This window comes from Oncorhynchus kisutch, unplaced genomic scaffold (genome assembly GCF_002021735.2).
Source record: "Oncorhynchus kisutch isolate 150728-3 unplaced genomic scaffold, Okis_V2 Okis02a-Okis13b_hom, whole genome shotgun sequence".
Taxonomy (NCBI): domain Eukaryota; kingdom Metazoa; phylum Chordata; class Actinopteri; order Salmoniformes; family Salmonidae; genus Oncorhynchus; species Oncorhynchus kisutch.
This window is the reverse complement of record NW_022261979.1, coordinates 6,269,274-6,282,068: the sequence shown is the minus strand read 5'-3', so window position 1 is coordinate 6,282,068 and position 12,795 is coordinate 6,269,274. Positions and strand designations below refer to the sequence as shown.

Sequence of the window (12,795 nt, the reverse complement as noted above, 5' to 3'; positions counted from 1 at the left end):
TGCTATTTAGCCTGGTTCATCTTCTGAATGGAAATCAAGTTGGCAACAAGCAAATCACTCATCGTGGAAACAGTTAATACCCATTTCACACCAACTGGGGGTATTCATCAAATCTTTTCAGTTTCATTTAATTGCCATGTTGCAGAGCTAAATGAAAGGAGAAACAGAACCATGACACTGCAGTTTGATATGGATCCAAAGCATCTACTGGGACAGTCGGAGCACGAACCGTAGGCTTTTATCTCAAAATACAAACTGCATTGTTGCATCATTATACTATGTTGAAGATTACATTTTTCAATCCCCCACAACTTCGACCCTACTCCCCCATTCAAAACAGACAAACATTCAGTGTGGTGTGATCATACAACCGCGTAGACCCGGGGGGGGGTGAACAAGAAATATTGTTTTGTGTTATTATATATGAGCCTATCTACACAGCCAGCGTGAGTGTTGCTGTTGCCCCGTGTTCTATTTAAGGAGCAAAGAGAATTCAGTCCTTAGTGCTTCGGCTGTTCTCTCCCAGAACAATTCTTTTCTAAATAGCCAAACCCACGCTCTGAAAAGGCTGGCTGCGGCAACACACTGGTTAGGAGGAGCCCTGTAATTACAGTGTAATCAGATATGGCATCTTGTGTAAAAGAGAGCACTGAAAGAATAACATGCTGATCATATCCACAGCTGAGACATCTCTTTTCTGAACAGTCCAAAGGAAGGGGAGTTGGATACAAAAACAATCTGCTTTCTTCTGCATAATTTGGGCATCGGCGGTAGTCTTGAGGAGTGGAGACAAGAGTCTTTGTCCTGCTACTCGGTAGGACAGTCTCCTCAGTCGTCCCCTAGACGGAAGCCAGCTCCCCAGGCATGACGTCCTCCCATACCTCCTCCACCACCACCACCACCACCGGCCTCGGGAGCTGCAGGTCTCCTGCTGGGTGGCGCTCCAAACCCAGACACGCCCCCTCGTCTGTTGGGCAGGAAGCGGTACCTGTAGAGACAGAAGAAAGCACACTGTATTAAAACAGACATGCATCTCTGAAATGTAGAATGAGGACAACAGGGCTGTGTTCAGCAGGAATGTTCACGTAGAAATATATTTGTGTAGAACAGACACACATCTCTGACATGTAGTATAAGGAATCGTGTCACCTCTATTCATGACATTTCTACCCGTCATGTTGCTTCAGGATTAAAGCAACACATGACTGGGACACCAGACAGGCAGAGAAGCAGAGGAACTCACAGGAAGTCAGGTGTTGACAGGAAGGACCTGCCTCCCAGGTCCATGGGGTATTTAAACATCAGGAAGAAGTAGAGATGGCCCACCAGGTTCCCAATCAGTTCATTGACAACACTGGAGATGAGAACAACAAAGACACTTAGTAAAATCCTAATGGCTTTAGACATTTCTGTTATATGTAAATTGTAGTTATAACATATTGGATTGTTGATTAAATAATAGAACTACTTACGAGCCCCCAATAATGTAGTTGAATCCAAGGATGACCCAGGGTAGATAACATGCTTTGAAGCGTGTCCCAAACCAGAAGGAGACTATGGTTTCTCTGTTCAGCTGAGCCCACACGTACAGGACGGACATTATCAACGGGATCATCAGGAGCTGGAAAACACAACATCGATTTGCATATTTTAAAAATCAAAATGTATTTGTCACATGCGCTGAATACAACAGGTGTAGACCTTACAGTGAAATGCTTATGAGCCCTTAACCAACAACGCAGTTTTAAAAAAATAGATTAAAGTAACATAATTAAAGAGCACCAGTAAAATAACAATAGCGAGGCTTTATACAGGGGATACCGGTACAGAGTCAATGTGGAGGCTATATACAGGGGATATCGGTACAGAGTCAATGTGGAGGCTTTATACAGGGGGTACCGGTACAGAGTCAATGTGGAGGCTATATACAGGGGATATCGGTACAGAGTCAATGTGGAGGCTATATACAGGGGATACCGGTACAGAGTCAATGTGGAGGCTATATACAGGGGATACCGGTACAGAGTCAATGTGGAGGCTATATACAGGGGATACCGGTACAGAGTCAATGTGGAGGCTATATACAGGGGATACCGGTACAGAGTCAATGTGGAGGCTTTATACAGGGGATACCGGTACGGAGTCAATGTGGAGGCTATATACAGGGGGGTACTGGTACAGAGTCAATGTGGAGGCTATATACAGGGGGTACCGGTACAGAGTCAATGTGGAGGCTATATACAGGGGATACCGGTACAGAGTCAATGTGGAGGCTATATACAGGGGATACCGGTACAGAGTCAATGTGGAGGCTTTATACAGGGGATACCGGTACAGAGTCAATGTGGAGGCTATATACAGGGGATACCAGTAAGGAGTCAATGTGGAGGCTATATACAGGGGATACCAGTAAGGAGTCAATGTGGAGGCTATATACAGGGGGTACCGGTACAGAGTCAATGTGGAGGCTATATACAGGGGGTACCGGTACAGAGTCAATGTGGAGGCTATATACAGGGGTACCGGTACAGAGTCAATGTGGAGGCTATATACAGGGGTACCGGTACAGAGTCAATGTGGAGACTATATACAGGGGGTACCGGTACAGAGTCAATGTGGAGGCTATATACAGGGGATACCGGTACAGAGTCAATGTGGAGGCTATATACAGGGGGTACCGGTACAGAGTCAATGTGGAGGCTTTATACAGGGGATACCGGTACAGAGTCAATGTGGAGGCTATATACAGGGGATACCAGTAAGGAGTCAATGTGGAGGCTATATACAGGGGATACCAGTACAGAGTCAATGTGGAGGCTATATACAGGGGGTACCGGTACGGAGTCAATGTGGAGGCTATATACAGGGGGTACCGGTACGGAGTCAATGTGGAGGCTATATACAGGGGGTACCGGTACAGAGTCAATGTGGAGACTATATACAGGGGATACCGGTACAGAGTCAATGTGGAGGCTATATACAGGGGGTACCGGTACGGAGTCAATGTGGAGACTATATACAGGGGATACCGGTACGGAGTCAATGTGGAGGCTATATACAGGGGATACCAGTACGGAGTCAATGTGGAGACTATATACAGGGGATACCGGTACAGAGTCAATGTGGAGACTATATACAGGGGATACCTGTACAGAGTCAATGTGGAGGCTATATACAGGGGGTACCGGTACAGAGTCAATGTGGAGGCTATATACAGGGGGTACCGGTACAGAGTCAATGTGGAGGCTATATACAGGGGATACCGGTACAGAGTCGATGTGGAGGCTATATACAGGGGATACCGGTACAGAGTCAATGTGGAGACTATATACAGGGGGTACCGGTACAGAGTCAATGTGGAGGCTATATACAGGGGATACCGGTACAGAGTCAATGTGGAGACTATATACAGGGGGTACCGGTACATAGTCAATGTGGAGGCTATATACAGGGGATACCGGTACAGAGTCAATGTGGAGGCTATATACAGGGGATACCTGTACAGAGTCAATGTGGAGACTATATACAGGGGATACCTGTACAGAGTCAATGTGGAGACTATATACAGGGGGTACCGGTACAGAGTCAATGTGGAGACTATATACAGGGTGTTACGGTACAGAGTCAATGTGGAGGCTATATACAGGGGGTACCGGTACAGAGTCAATGTGGAGGCTATATACAGGGGATACCGGTACAGAGTCAATGTGGAGGCTATTGTTCCAATAGTCCACTGTTGATTCAATCCCGATGTGTTTTGCGTGTCAGCAGTCAAGTTGTTTTGCATCATCATGATGCACCAGTGACACTTTGCTTCTAGAAAGTCCATTATCTTGACATGATGCTGTGGCCAGTGACACTTTGCTTCTAGAAAGTCCATTATCTTGACATGATGCTGTGGCCAGTGACACTTTGCTTCTAGAAAGTCCATTATCTTGAACATGTGATTGCTGACATGCAAAACATATTGGGACTGTATCAACAATGGACTAATGGAAAATAATACCAAAAGATAGTTTGAGTGGATTTTCCATACACACACACACACACACACACACACATATATATATATATATATATCTAATAAAACCTTGCCTATCCTTGACAGGTGCAGTAGGGATGGGCTGACAGCCTTTAATTAATGCAGGGTTTGACTATGTGTCTTGGTAAATGAAAAAGGCAACAGGTCTTAATTCTTCTAAAGGACAGAGAGAATAGAAGGAACCTACCTGCATGTCCATCATTAAGCCGGTTATCTACACAAGCAATGTCAAGGAAATCTGCATTCACATGTTGAATCAAACTCCCTTCGTCTAGTTGTATATAAACAGGCCACATACCCCGACCTTCATTTCCCTTCTAGTTACCCTGACCTTCATTCCCCTTCCAGTTACCCCGACCTTAATTTCCCTTCTAGTTACCCCGACCTTCATTTCCCTTCTAGTTACCCCGACCTTCATTTCCCTTCTAGTTGCCCCGACCTTCATTTCCCTTCTAGTTGCCCCGACCTTCATTTCCCTTCTAGTTACCCGGACCTTCATTTCCCTTCTAGTTACCCTGACCTTCATTTCCCTTCTAGTTACCCTGACCTTCAGTTCCCTTCTAGTTACTCAAAAGGAAAAGCAGTGGAACAGATGACTTGACAACAGAACTATTGTATCTGTTCTGTCATGGAGCATAGAGGAGCCTAATGATCCATTCCAGCTGTACTGAGATTCTGGAACCACAACACAGTAACTGAGGCAGCATGGGCAGAAAGACAGAGGCTGTATTTCAACCCGATCTTTCACGTGAGTAGTGTTGTCCATCCATATGACCTGCATTAACCACATGGCTGTACAGACTGTAGCTAGGCTACTAGCAAACAGGGGGTTTGGCTGTACAGAGACTAGCTAGGCCACTAGCAGACAGGGGGTTTGGCTGTACAGAGACTGTAGCTAGGCCACTAGCAGACAGGGGGTTTGGCTGTACAGAGACTGTAGCTAGGCCACTAGCAGACAGGGGGTTTGGCTGTACAGAGACTGTAGCTAGGCCACTAGCAGACAGGGGGTTTGGCTGTACAGAGACTGTAGCTAGGCCACTAGCAGACAGGGGGTTTGGCTGTACAGAGACTGTAGCTAGGCCACTAGCAGACAGGGGGTTTGGCTGTACAGAGACTGTAGCTAGGCCACTAGCAGACAGGGGGTTTGGCTGTACAGAGACTGTAGCTAGGCCACTAGCAGACAGGGGGTTTGGCTGTACAGAGACTGTAGCTAGGCCACTAGCAGGCTGGGGGTTTGGCTGTACAGAGACTGTAGCTAGGCCACTAGCAGGCAGGGGGGTTGGCTATACAGACTGTAGCTAGGCCACTAGCAGGCAGGGGGGTATGGCTGTACAGACTGTAGCTAGGCCACTAGCAGGCAGGGGGGTATGGCTGTACAGACTGTAGCTAGGCCACTACCAGACAGGGGGTTTTGCTGTCCAGAGAAACAGATTGTAGCTAGGCCACTGGAAAGGGGCTGAACTGTTGCTTGGCAGCATAACAGGTAGGGGGGTGGCTCTAATAATACATACTATAACAAGGCCTGGACTCAGGAGAGGCAAAAACATTGGGAAATCATGGCAAAAAAACATGAAAAACTATTAGCCTACCTTTAACAATGGACAAAACAGCATAACGTCGCTGTCTGATGAAAACCTTGTAACTCCAATTTTGCAAATATATATTTTTTTACATTACCGCTTTAAATGAACTCCCCTCAATGTTCTCTGAACATTTCATGACTCAAGGACACAAAACATGTATTCAAAATATATTAAAAGTTTCATAATGGTATGTTCCAATTCCTGAAAAGTTTCATAATGGTATGTTCCAATTCCTGAAAAGTTTCATAATGGTATGTTCCAATTCCTGAAAAGTTTCATAATGGTATGTTCCAATTCCTGAAAAGTTTCATAATGGTATGTTCCAATTCCTGAAAAGTTTCATAATGGTATGTTCCAATTCCTGAAAAGTTTCTGTTTTGAAGGTTTTCGGACAGAGACGATAAGTTAAATGTATGAAGAGGTTTTCAGACGGAGACGATAAGTTAAATGTATGAAGAGGTATTCAGACGGAGACGATAAGTTAAATGTATGAAGAGGTATTCAGACGGAGACGATAAGTTAAATGTATGAAGAGGTATTCAGACGGAGACGATAAGTTAAATGTATGAAGAGGTTTTCAGACAGAGACGATAAGTTAAATGTATGAAGAGGTATTCAGACGGAGACGATAAGTTAAATGTATGAAGAGGTATTCAGACGGAGACGATAAGTTAAATGTATGAAGAGGTTTTCAGACGGAGACGATAAGTTAAATGTATGGCTAATTGATTTACTAGAACTGATAATGTTGTCAGCTGCATAACAGATGAAGGCATCATATTGATAAGTAGGTAAAGGATACAACGATGCAGAGCCAGTTGAAGAGCAGCATGAACACAAAGTCAGCCGGACGCCCATCAAACGCCCCTGGAAGAGATGAGAGAGGATAGAGGGGGAGTGAGAGAGAGAGAGGATAGAGAGAAGAGATGAGAGGGAGAGAAGATAGAGAGGAGATATGAGAGGGAGAGGATAGAGAGGGAGTGAGAGGGAGAGAGGATAGAGAGGGAGAGAGAGGAGATATGAGAGAAACACTTTTGTTTGTTTATTTCATGTGCTTTGGCAACGTAAACATGTTTACCATGCCAATAAATCCCCTTTGAAATGACATTGAGAGATTTATTTGAGCGGCAGGCAATAGGTGTCATCACATTTAAAAATACTGTACATACAGACCTTACACCACAATTCTTTATTTAATCATATTCTAATTGCCTAACCCCACCATGGTCACAAGATTATTTTTAAATCTGTGTGTGTGTAGTGAACGACATGGTCTGCTTCCTCCTACCGTCCTAATGTTGTGTAACAGATCAGATGTATAATGGAGCCTGACTAACGATAAGAAGTGATCGGTGAGGCCTGGGATGGTCTAGCCGTCTAACCCACTTCCTCTGGAGCACATCTACCATGTACCGCTGTCAGCATGGGTTCCAGTCCAGCCCACTGCTCTTTAAGCCTGCTCTCTCCTACCTTTCACCTCCATCTAGCCCATAAACATACAACATTCCTGTCTATATAAAAACAAGTGATGTCTATTGGGCTGCTCATAGATTGGTGCCTGGTGGAGGGGCCTCTTCCACAGGACAGGCTCAACGTGTATTATGGTATCTGATGGAGGGGCCTCTTCCACAGGACAGACTCAAATCAAATGTATTTATATAGCCCTTCGTACATCAGCTGATATCTCAAAGTGCTGTACAGAAACCCAGCCTAAAACCCCAAACAGCAAGCAATGCAGGTGTAGAAGCACGGAAGACTCAATGTGTATTATGGTGCCTGATGGAGGGGTCTCTTCCACAGGACAGGCTCAATGTTTATTATGGTACCTGATGGAGGGGCCTCTTCCACAGGACAGACTCAATGTGTATTATGGTACCTGATGGAGGGGCCTCTTCCACAGGACAGACTCAATGTTTATTATGGTACCTGATGGAGGGGCCTCTTCCACAGGACAGACTCAATGTGTATTATGGTACCTGATCGAGGGGCCTCTTCCACAGGACAGACTCAATGTGTATTATGGTACCTGATGGAGGGGCCTCTTCCACAGGACAGACTCAATGTGTATTATGGTGCCTGATGGAGGGGCCTCTTCCACAGGACAGGCTCAATGTGTATTATGGTGCCTGATGGAGGGGCCTCTTTCACAGGACAGGCCTCTTCCACAGGACAGGCTCAACATGTATTATGGTGCCTGGTGGAGGGGCCTCTTCCACAGGACAGGCTCAATGTGTATTATTTACCCTCAGACATAACAACTGCAAATGAGAGCTGGCAGACTGTCAGCCTAGCTAGCCTCTGACCTGGCGTGAACCCACCTTCTGTGACCTGGCGTGAACCCACCTTCTGTGACCTGGCGTGAACCCACCTTCTGTGACCTGGCGTGAACCCACCTTCTGTGACCTGGCGTGAGCTCACCTGTCTCCAACCCCCGTGACCTGGCGTGAACCCACCTGTCTCCAGCCCGGTAGAGTACTGTGTGAACCCACCTGTCTCCAGCCCGGTAGAGTACTGTGTGAACCCACCTGTCTCCAGCCCGGTAGAGTACTGTGTGAACCCACCTGTCTCCAGCCCGGTAGAGTACTGTGTGAACCCACCTGTCTCCAGCCCGGTAGAGTACTGTGTGAACCCACCTGTCTCCAGCCCGGTAGAGTACTGTGTGAACCCACCTGTCTCCAGCCCGGTAGAGTACTGTGTGAACCCACCTGTCTCCAGCCCGGTAGAGTACTGTTTGAACCCACCTGTCTCCAGCCCGGTAGAGTACTGTGTGAACCCACTTGTCTCCAGCCCGGTAGAGTACTGTGTGAACCCACCTGTCTCCAGCCCGGTAGAGTAGTGTGAACCCACCTGTTTCCAGCCTGGTAGAGTACTGGTAGAGGAAATAAAGATTGACTAGGTAGAGGAAGCCTGTTCCAGGGCCCACAGGGAAGTATAGGGTGGAGGTGATTGGTCTCCATACCTGTAGAGAGAGAGAAAGAGAGATATCATAGAGTATGTTAGCATTTAGGCAGGTCAGGGCAGTAACTGGTAGTGGGGGGGGGGGGGGGGTGCCAGGGCAGTAACTGGTGTGTGGGCGGGGGGGGGTGCCAGGGCAGTAACTGGTGTGTGGGCGGGGGGGGTGCCAGGGCAGTAACTGGTGTGTGGGCGGGGGGGGGGGGGGGGGAGTGCCAGAGCAGTAACTGGTGTGTGGGGGGAGATTTGCAGGCCCTCCACAGCTAGACACTTTATTCTCATGTGATGTAATGGGGCACCAGATCACAGTGACAAAATGTGAACTCAACTGTCACATTCACTGGTTGATGTAAACACACGAGGGTATTCAGGATACCATACACGTATTGTGATACCAGGAAAATCCAAAGCAGACTAAACTCTATGGTTCTTTAAAGCCTGCCTGCATGTAACGGTCTATGATATAAGCCTAGTTGGGAGAAACTAATGTGACTGTTGACAACAGAAGGCTGTGTGTTTACAGCTTTAGAATGTTTTTTTTCTCAACAAATGAAGTCTGCTTCATGTTTTGTGGCCACAATACTTCCAAGTATTGCAATACTGGTATCGTGAGAACCCTAAAACATACACCCTGGGCCATCTGACCAGGTTGGGGCACTGCACTGGTTTACACAAAAACCCCAATGGAACAACAGCCCAGACTGCCCAGCACAGGTGTGCCAGCTGTGGCCTCGCCAATGGAAACCTACTCTGCCTTCACAAGATAACAACCAGTAGTCAGCTGAGCTGTCAGGGCTGAGAACCGATACTGTCCACCCGGTATGTGGTCGTGGTGAGAAATAACCCAATTATCATACTTGAGTTAAAAAAATAAAAAAAAGATACTTGAGTCATTTTCTATTAAAGTAAGTCACCCAAAAAAATACTACTTGAGTAAAAGTATTTGGTTTTAAATATAATTAAGTATCAAAAGTAAAATAAATTAATAAATTAAAATATCTTATATTAAAAGAAAACAAGTATTTTTTTATACGTTTTTAAGGATAGGCCTAGGCAAACTACAACACGCAGACAATGCTTACAAACTAGGCATGTGTGTTTAGTGAGTCCGCCAGATCAGAGGCAGTAGGGATGATCTCTTGATGAGTGAGTGAATTGGCCCACTTTCCTGTCCTGCTAAGCATTGAAAATATAACAAGTACTTTTGGGTGTCAGGGAAAATGTATGGAGTAAAAAGTAGATTATTTTCTTTAGGAATGTAGTGAAGTAAAAGTTGTCAAAAATATCAATAGTAAAGTAAGGTTCAGATACCTAAAAGAATTAATAATAATTGTGTGGTACTTTCAAGTATTTTTACTTGAAAACTTTACACCACTCTGTGTGCGTGTGTGTGAACCCACTTCATAGAGGTGGGGTCCAGTAACAAAAGAAGGGTCGAGTGTCACGTTGTGACGCCACCTGTCAGAAGACTATGATGAAACCCTTGCTTGAGAGTCATGATGACTACTGTATGTAATGTGGGAGGTGCCAGTTATGATGAGGATGTCCAAATGTGGATGTGATAGCACCACCTGTTGGAATTGCATTGACATTATTTTTGGTCAAACCTCACTCAACCAAACCTATAACAAATCCAGGAATATCAAATATATGTGAGATATTCACCAAACCTTTCTAAATAATCATGTAGTTAATTTGTACATAATTGCTATTGAAAATGCTGCTATCCTATCACTGAACTAGCGTCTTCATACATCCCGGAAGTCCAACCTGTTCGTTTTGTGATTGGACTGAATTCACACCCCTCGTACAATCCAAGGCCTGCTAGCCTTGATGCTAGGCTATCATAGAAACACAGCAAATTGTAGCACAGAAAAACAACCCCACTGCCTATAACTTACCTGAAATTTGTGAAAGAAGTTCTCTGGCCATAAGACGAGGTACATGGGACTGATTAGTCCCAGTTTACCTATCAAGGGAACCGCAATCGACCCAGCAAACCAGTACCGGGTGATGAACGGGATTGTTTTGAACCAGTCCCCGATATCTGACATCTTTCCATACGATCTTGGCAAAACGACCACAGTCAACGAATTGCCTAAAGGCAAACGAACAGTCCCAAAGTCCTGTGGCGACTGACGATACCCCTTGTGTTATATTCCCTTTCGAAGACAACAATTATTCACGAACGTTTGGTTCCTCAGTCAAGTTTTCATGACGTGGCTTCTTATTATACCTCAATCTTCTCGCGACTAGCTCTTGAACTGCTCACTTCCTGTCAAATTTGCACAGCAGTCCTTGCTATCTGGGATCCTTCGGACGTCACAACTCTGACGTTACCCATTGAAGTTGACATTTTTAATGATTTACACTGAACAAAAATATAAACACAACATGCAACAATTTCTAAGATTGCACTGAGTTACAGTTCATATACGGAAATCAGTCAATTTAAATAAATTCATTAGGCCCTAATCTATGGATTTCACATGACTGGAAATACAGATATGCATCTGTTGGTCAAAGATACCTTTAAAAAAAAAGGTAGGGGCGTGGATCAGAAAACAGATCAGTATCTGATGACACCACAATTTGCCTCAGGCAGTGTGACACATTTCCTTTGCATAGAGTTGACTAGGCTGTTGCTTGTGGCCTTGTGGAATGTTTTCCCACTCCTCTTCAATGGCTGTGCGAAATTGCTGGATATTGGCGGGAACTGGAACACACTGTTGTACACGTCAATCCAGAGCATCCCAAACATGCTCAATGGTTGACATGTCTGGTGAGTATGCAGGCCATGGAAAAACTGGGACATTTTCATCTTCCAGGAATGGTGTAAAGATCCTTGTGACATGGGGTCGTGCATTATCATGCTGAAACATCAAATCAAATCAAATTATTTGTCACATACACATGGTTAGCAGATGTTAATGCGAGTGTAGAGAAATGCTACATTGAGGTGATGGCGGTGGAAGAATGGCACGATAATGGGCCTCAGGATCTCGTTATGGCATCTCTGTTCATTCAAATTGCCATTGATAAAATGCAATTGTGTTTGTTGTCCGTAGCTTATGCCTGCCCATACCATAACCCCACCATGGGGCACTCTGTTCACAACGTTGACATCGGCAAACCGCTTGCCCACATGACGTCATACACGCTCTCTGCCATCTGTCCGGTACAGTTGAAACCTGGATTCATCCATCGAAGGTAAGCATTTGCCCACTGACTGCAGTCAGGTCAAGACCACAGGAAGTTGGTGGCACCTTCATTGTGGCGAACCTGCTCGTGGTAATGGCTGGAGTGGAATAGGTGGAACGGTATCAAATACATCAAACACATGGTTCCCATTCTATTTGCTCCGTTCCAGACATTATTATGAGCCATTCTCCCCTCAGCAGCCTCCACTGGACAAGACCCTGGTGAGGACGATGATCACACAGATGAGCTTCCCTGAGACGATTTCTGACAGTTTATGCAGAAATTCTTTGGTTGTGCAAACCCACAGTTTCATCAGCTGTCCGAGTGGCTAGTCTCAGACGATCCCGTAGGTGAAGAAGACGGATATGGAGGTCTTGGGCTGACGTGTTTACACGTGGTCTGCGGTTGTGAGGCCGGTTGGACGTACTGCCAAATTCTCTAAAACGTTGGAAGCGGCTTATGGTAGACAAATGAACATTAAATTCTCGGGCAACAGCTCTGATGGACATTCCTGCAGTCAGCATGCCAATTGTGGCATTGTGTTGTGTGACAAAACTGCACATTTTAGAGTGGCCTTTTATTGTCTCCACCACAGCTGTCAAGTGGATGGATTATCTTGGCAAAGAATAAATGCTCACTAACAGGGATGTAAAATCATTTATGCACAACATTTGAGAGATAAGCTTTTTGTGCATATGGAACATTTTGTGGATCATTTATTTCAGCTCATGAAACTTGGGCCCAACACTTTACATGTTGCATTGATATTTCTATTCCTGTGGTTAAGGTAGGTGCTTTTATCAACGCGGGTGTAGTATTTACATACAGTAGAATTGCTTTCAATTGTATTGGGTTGCACAAAAACTTTCCGTGGGAAGCCAGAAGTTAAATACAATTGCATTTGAACCTACTGTGCATTGGGCAGGACGGTTGGTCATTATGGCTTGGGAATTTGAGACAAACTTACCAAACGTGGGTCTGTTGTAGACCCACTTCCTCTCTGCTTACTTAATGTCA

The 12,795-nt window shown here is 45.3% G+C and overlaps 1 protein-coding gene across 1 annotated transcript; it reads right to left on the bottom strand.

Moving 5' to 3' along the window:
* Positions 1–95: 95 nt before the first annotated feature.
* Positions 96–10,909, bottom strand: LOC109876952 (derlin-1). Its single transcript, XM_020469286.2, has 7 exons — positions 10,479–10,909; positions 8,473–8,584; positions 6,428–6,492; positions 4,230–4,256; positions 1,473–1,621; positions 1,244–1,354; positions 96–988 (listed from the first exon to the last, which is right to left on the bottom strand). The coding sequence occupies exons 1-7, from the start codon at positions 10,629–10,631 to the stop codon at positions 829–831; spliced, it is 777 nt and encodes a 258-aa protein (XP_020324875.2). The 5' UTR covers positions 10,632–10,909; the 3' UTR covers positions 96–828.
* Positions 10,910–12,795: the final 1,886 nt, after the last annotated feature.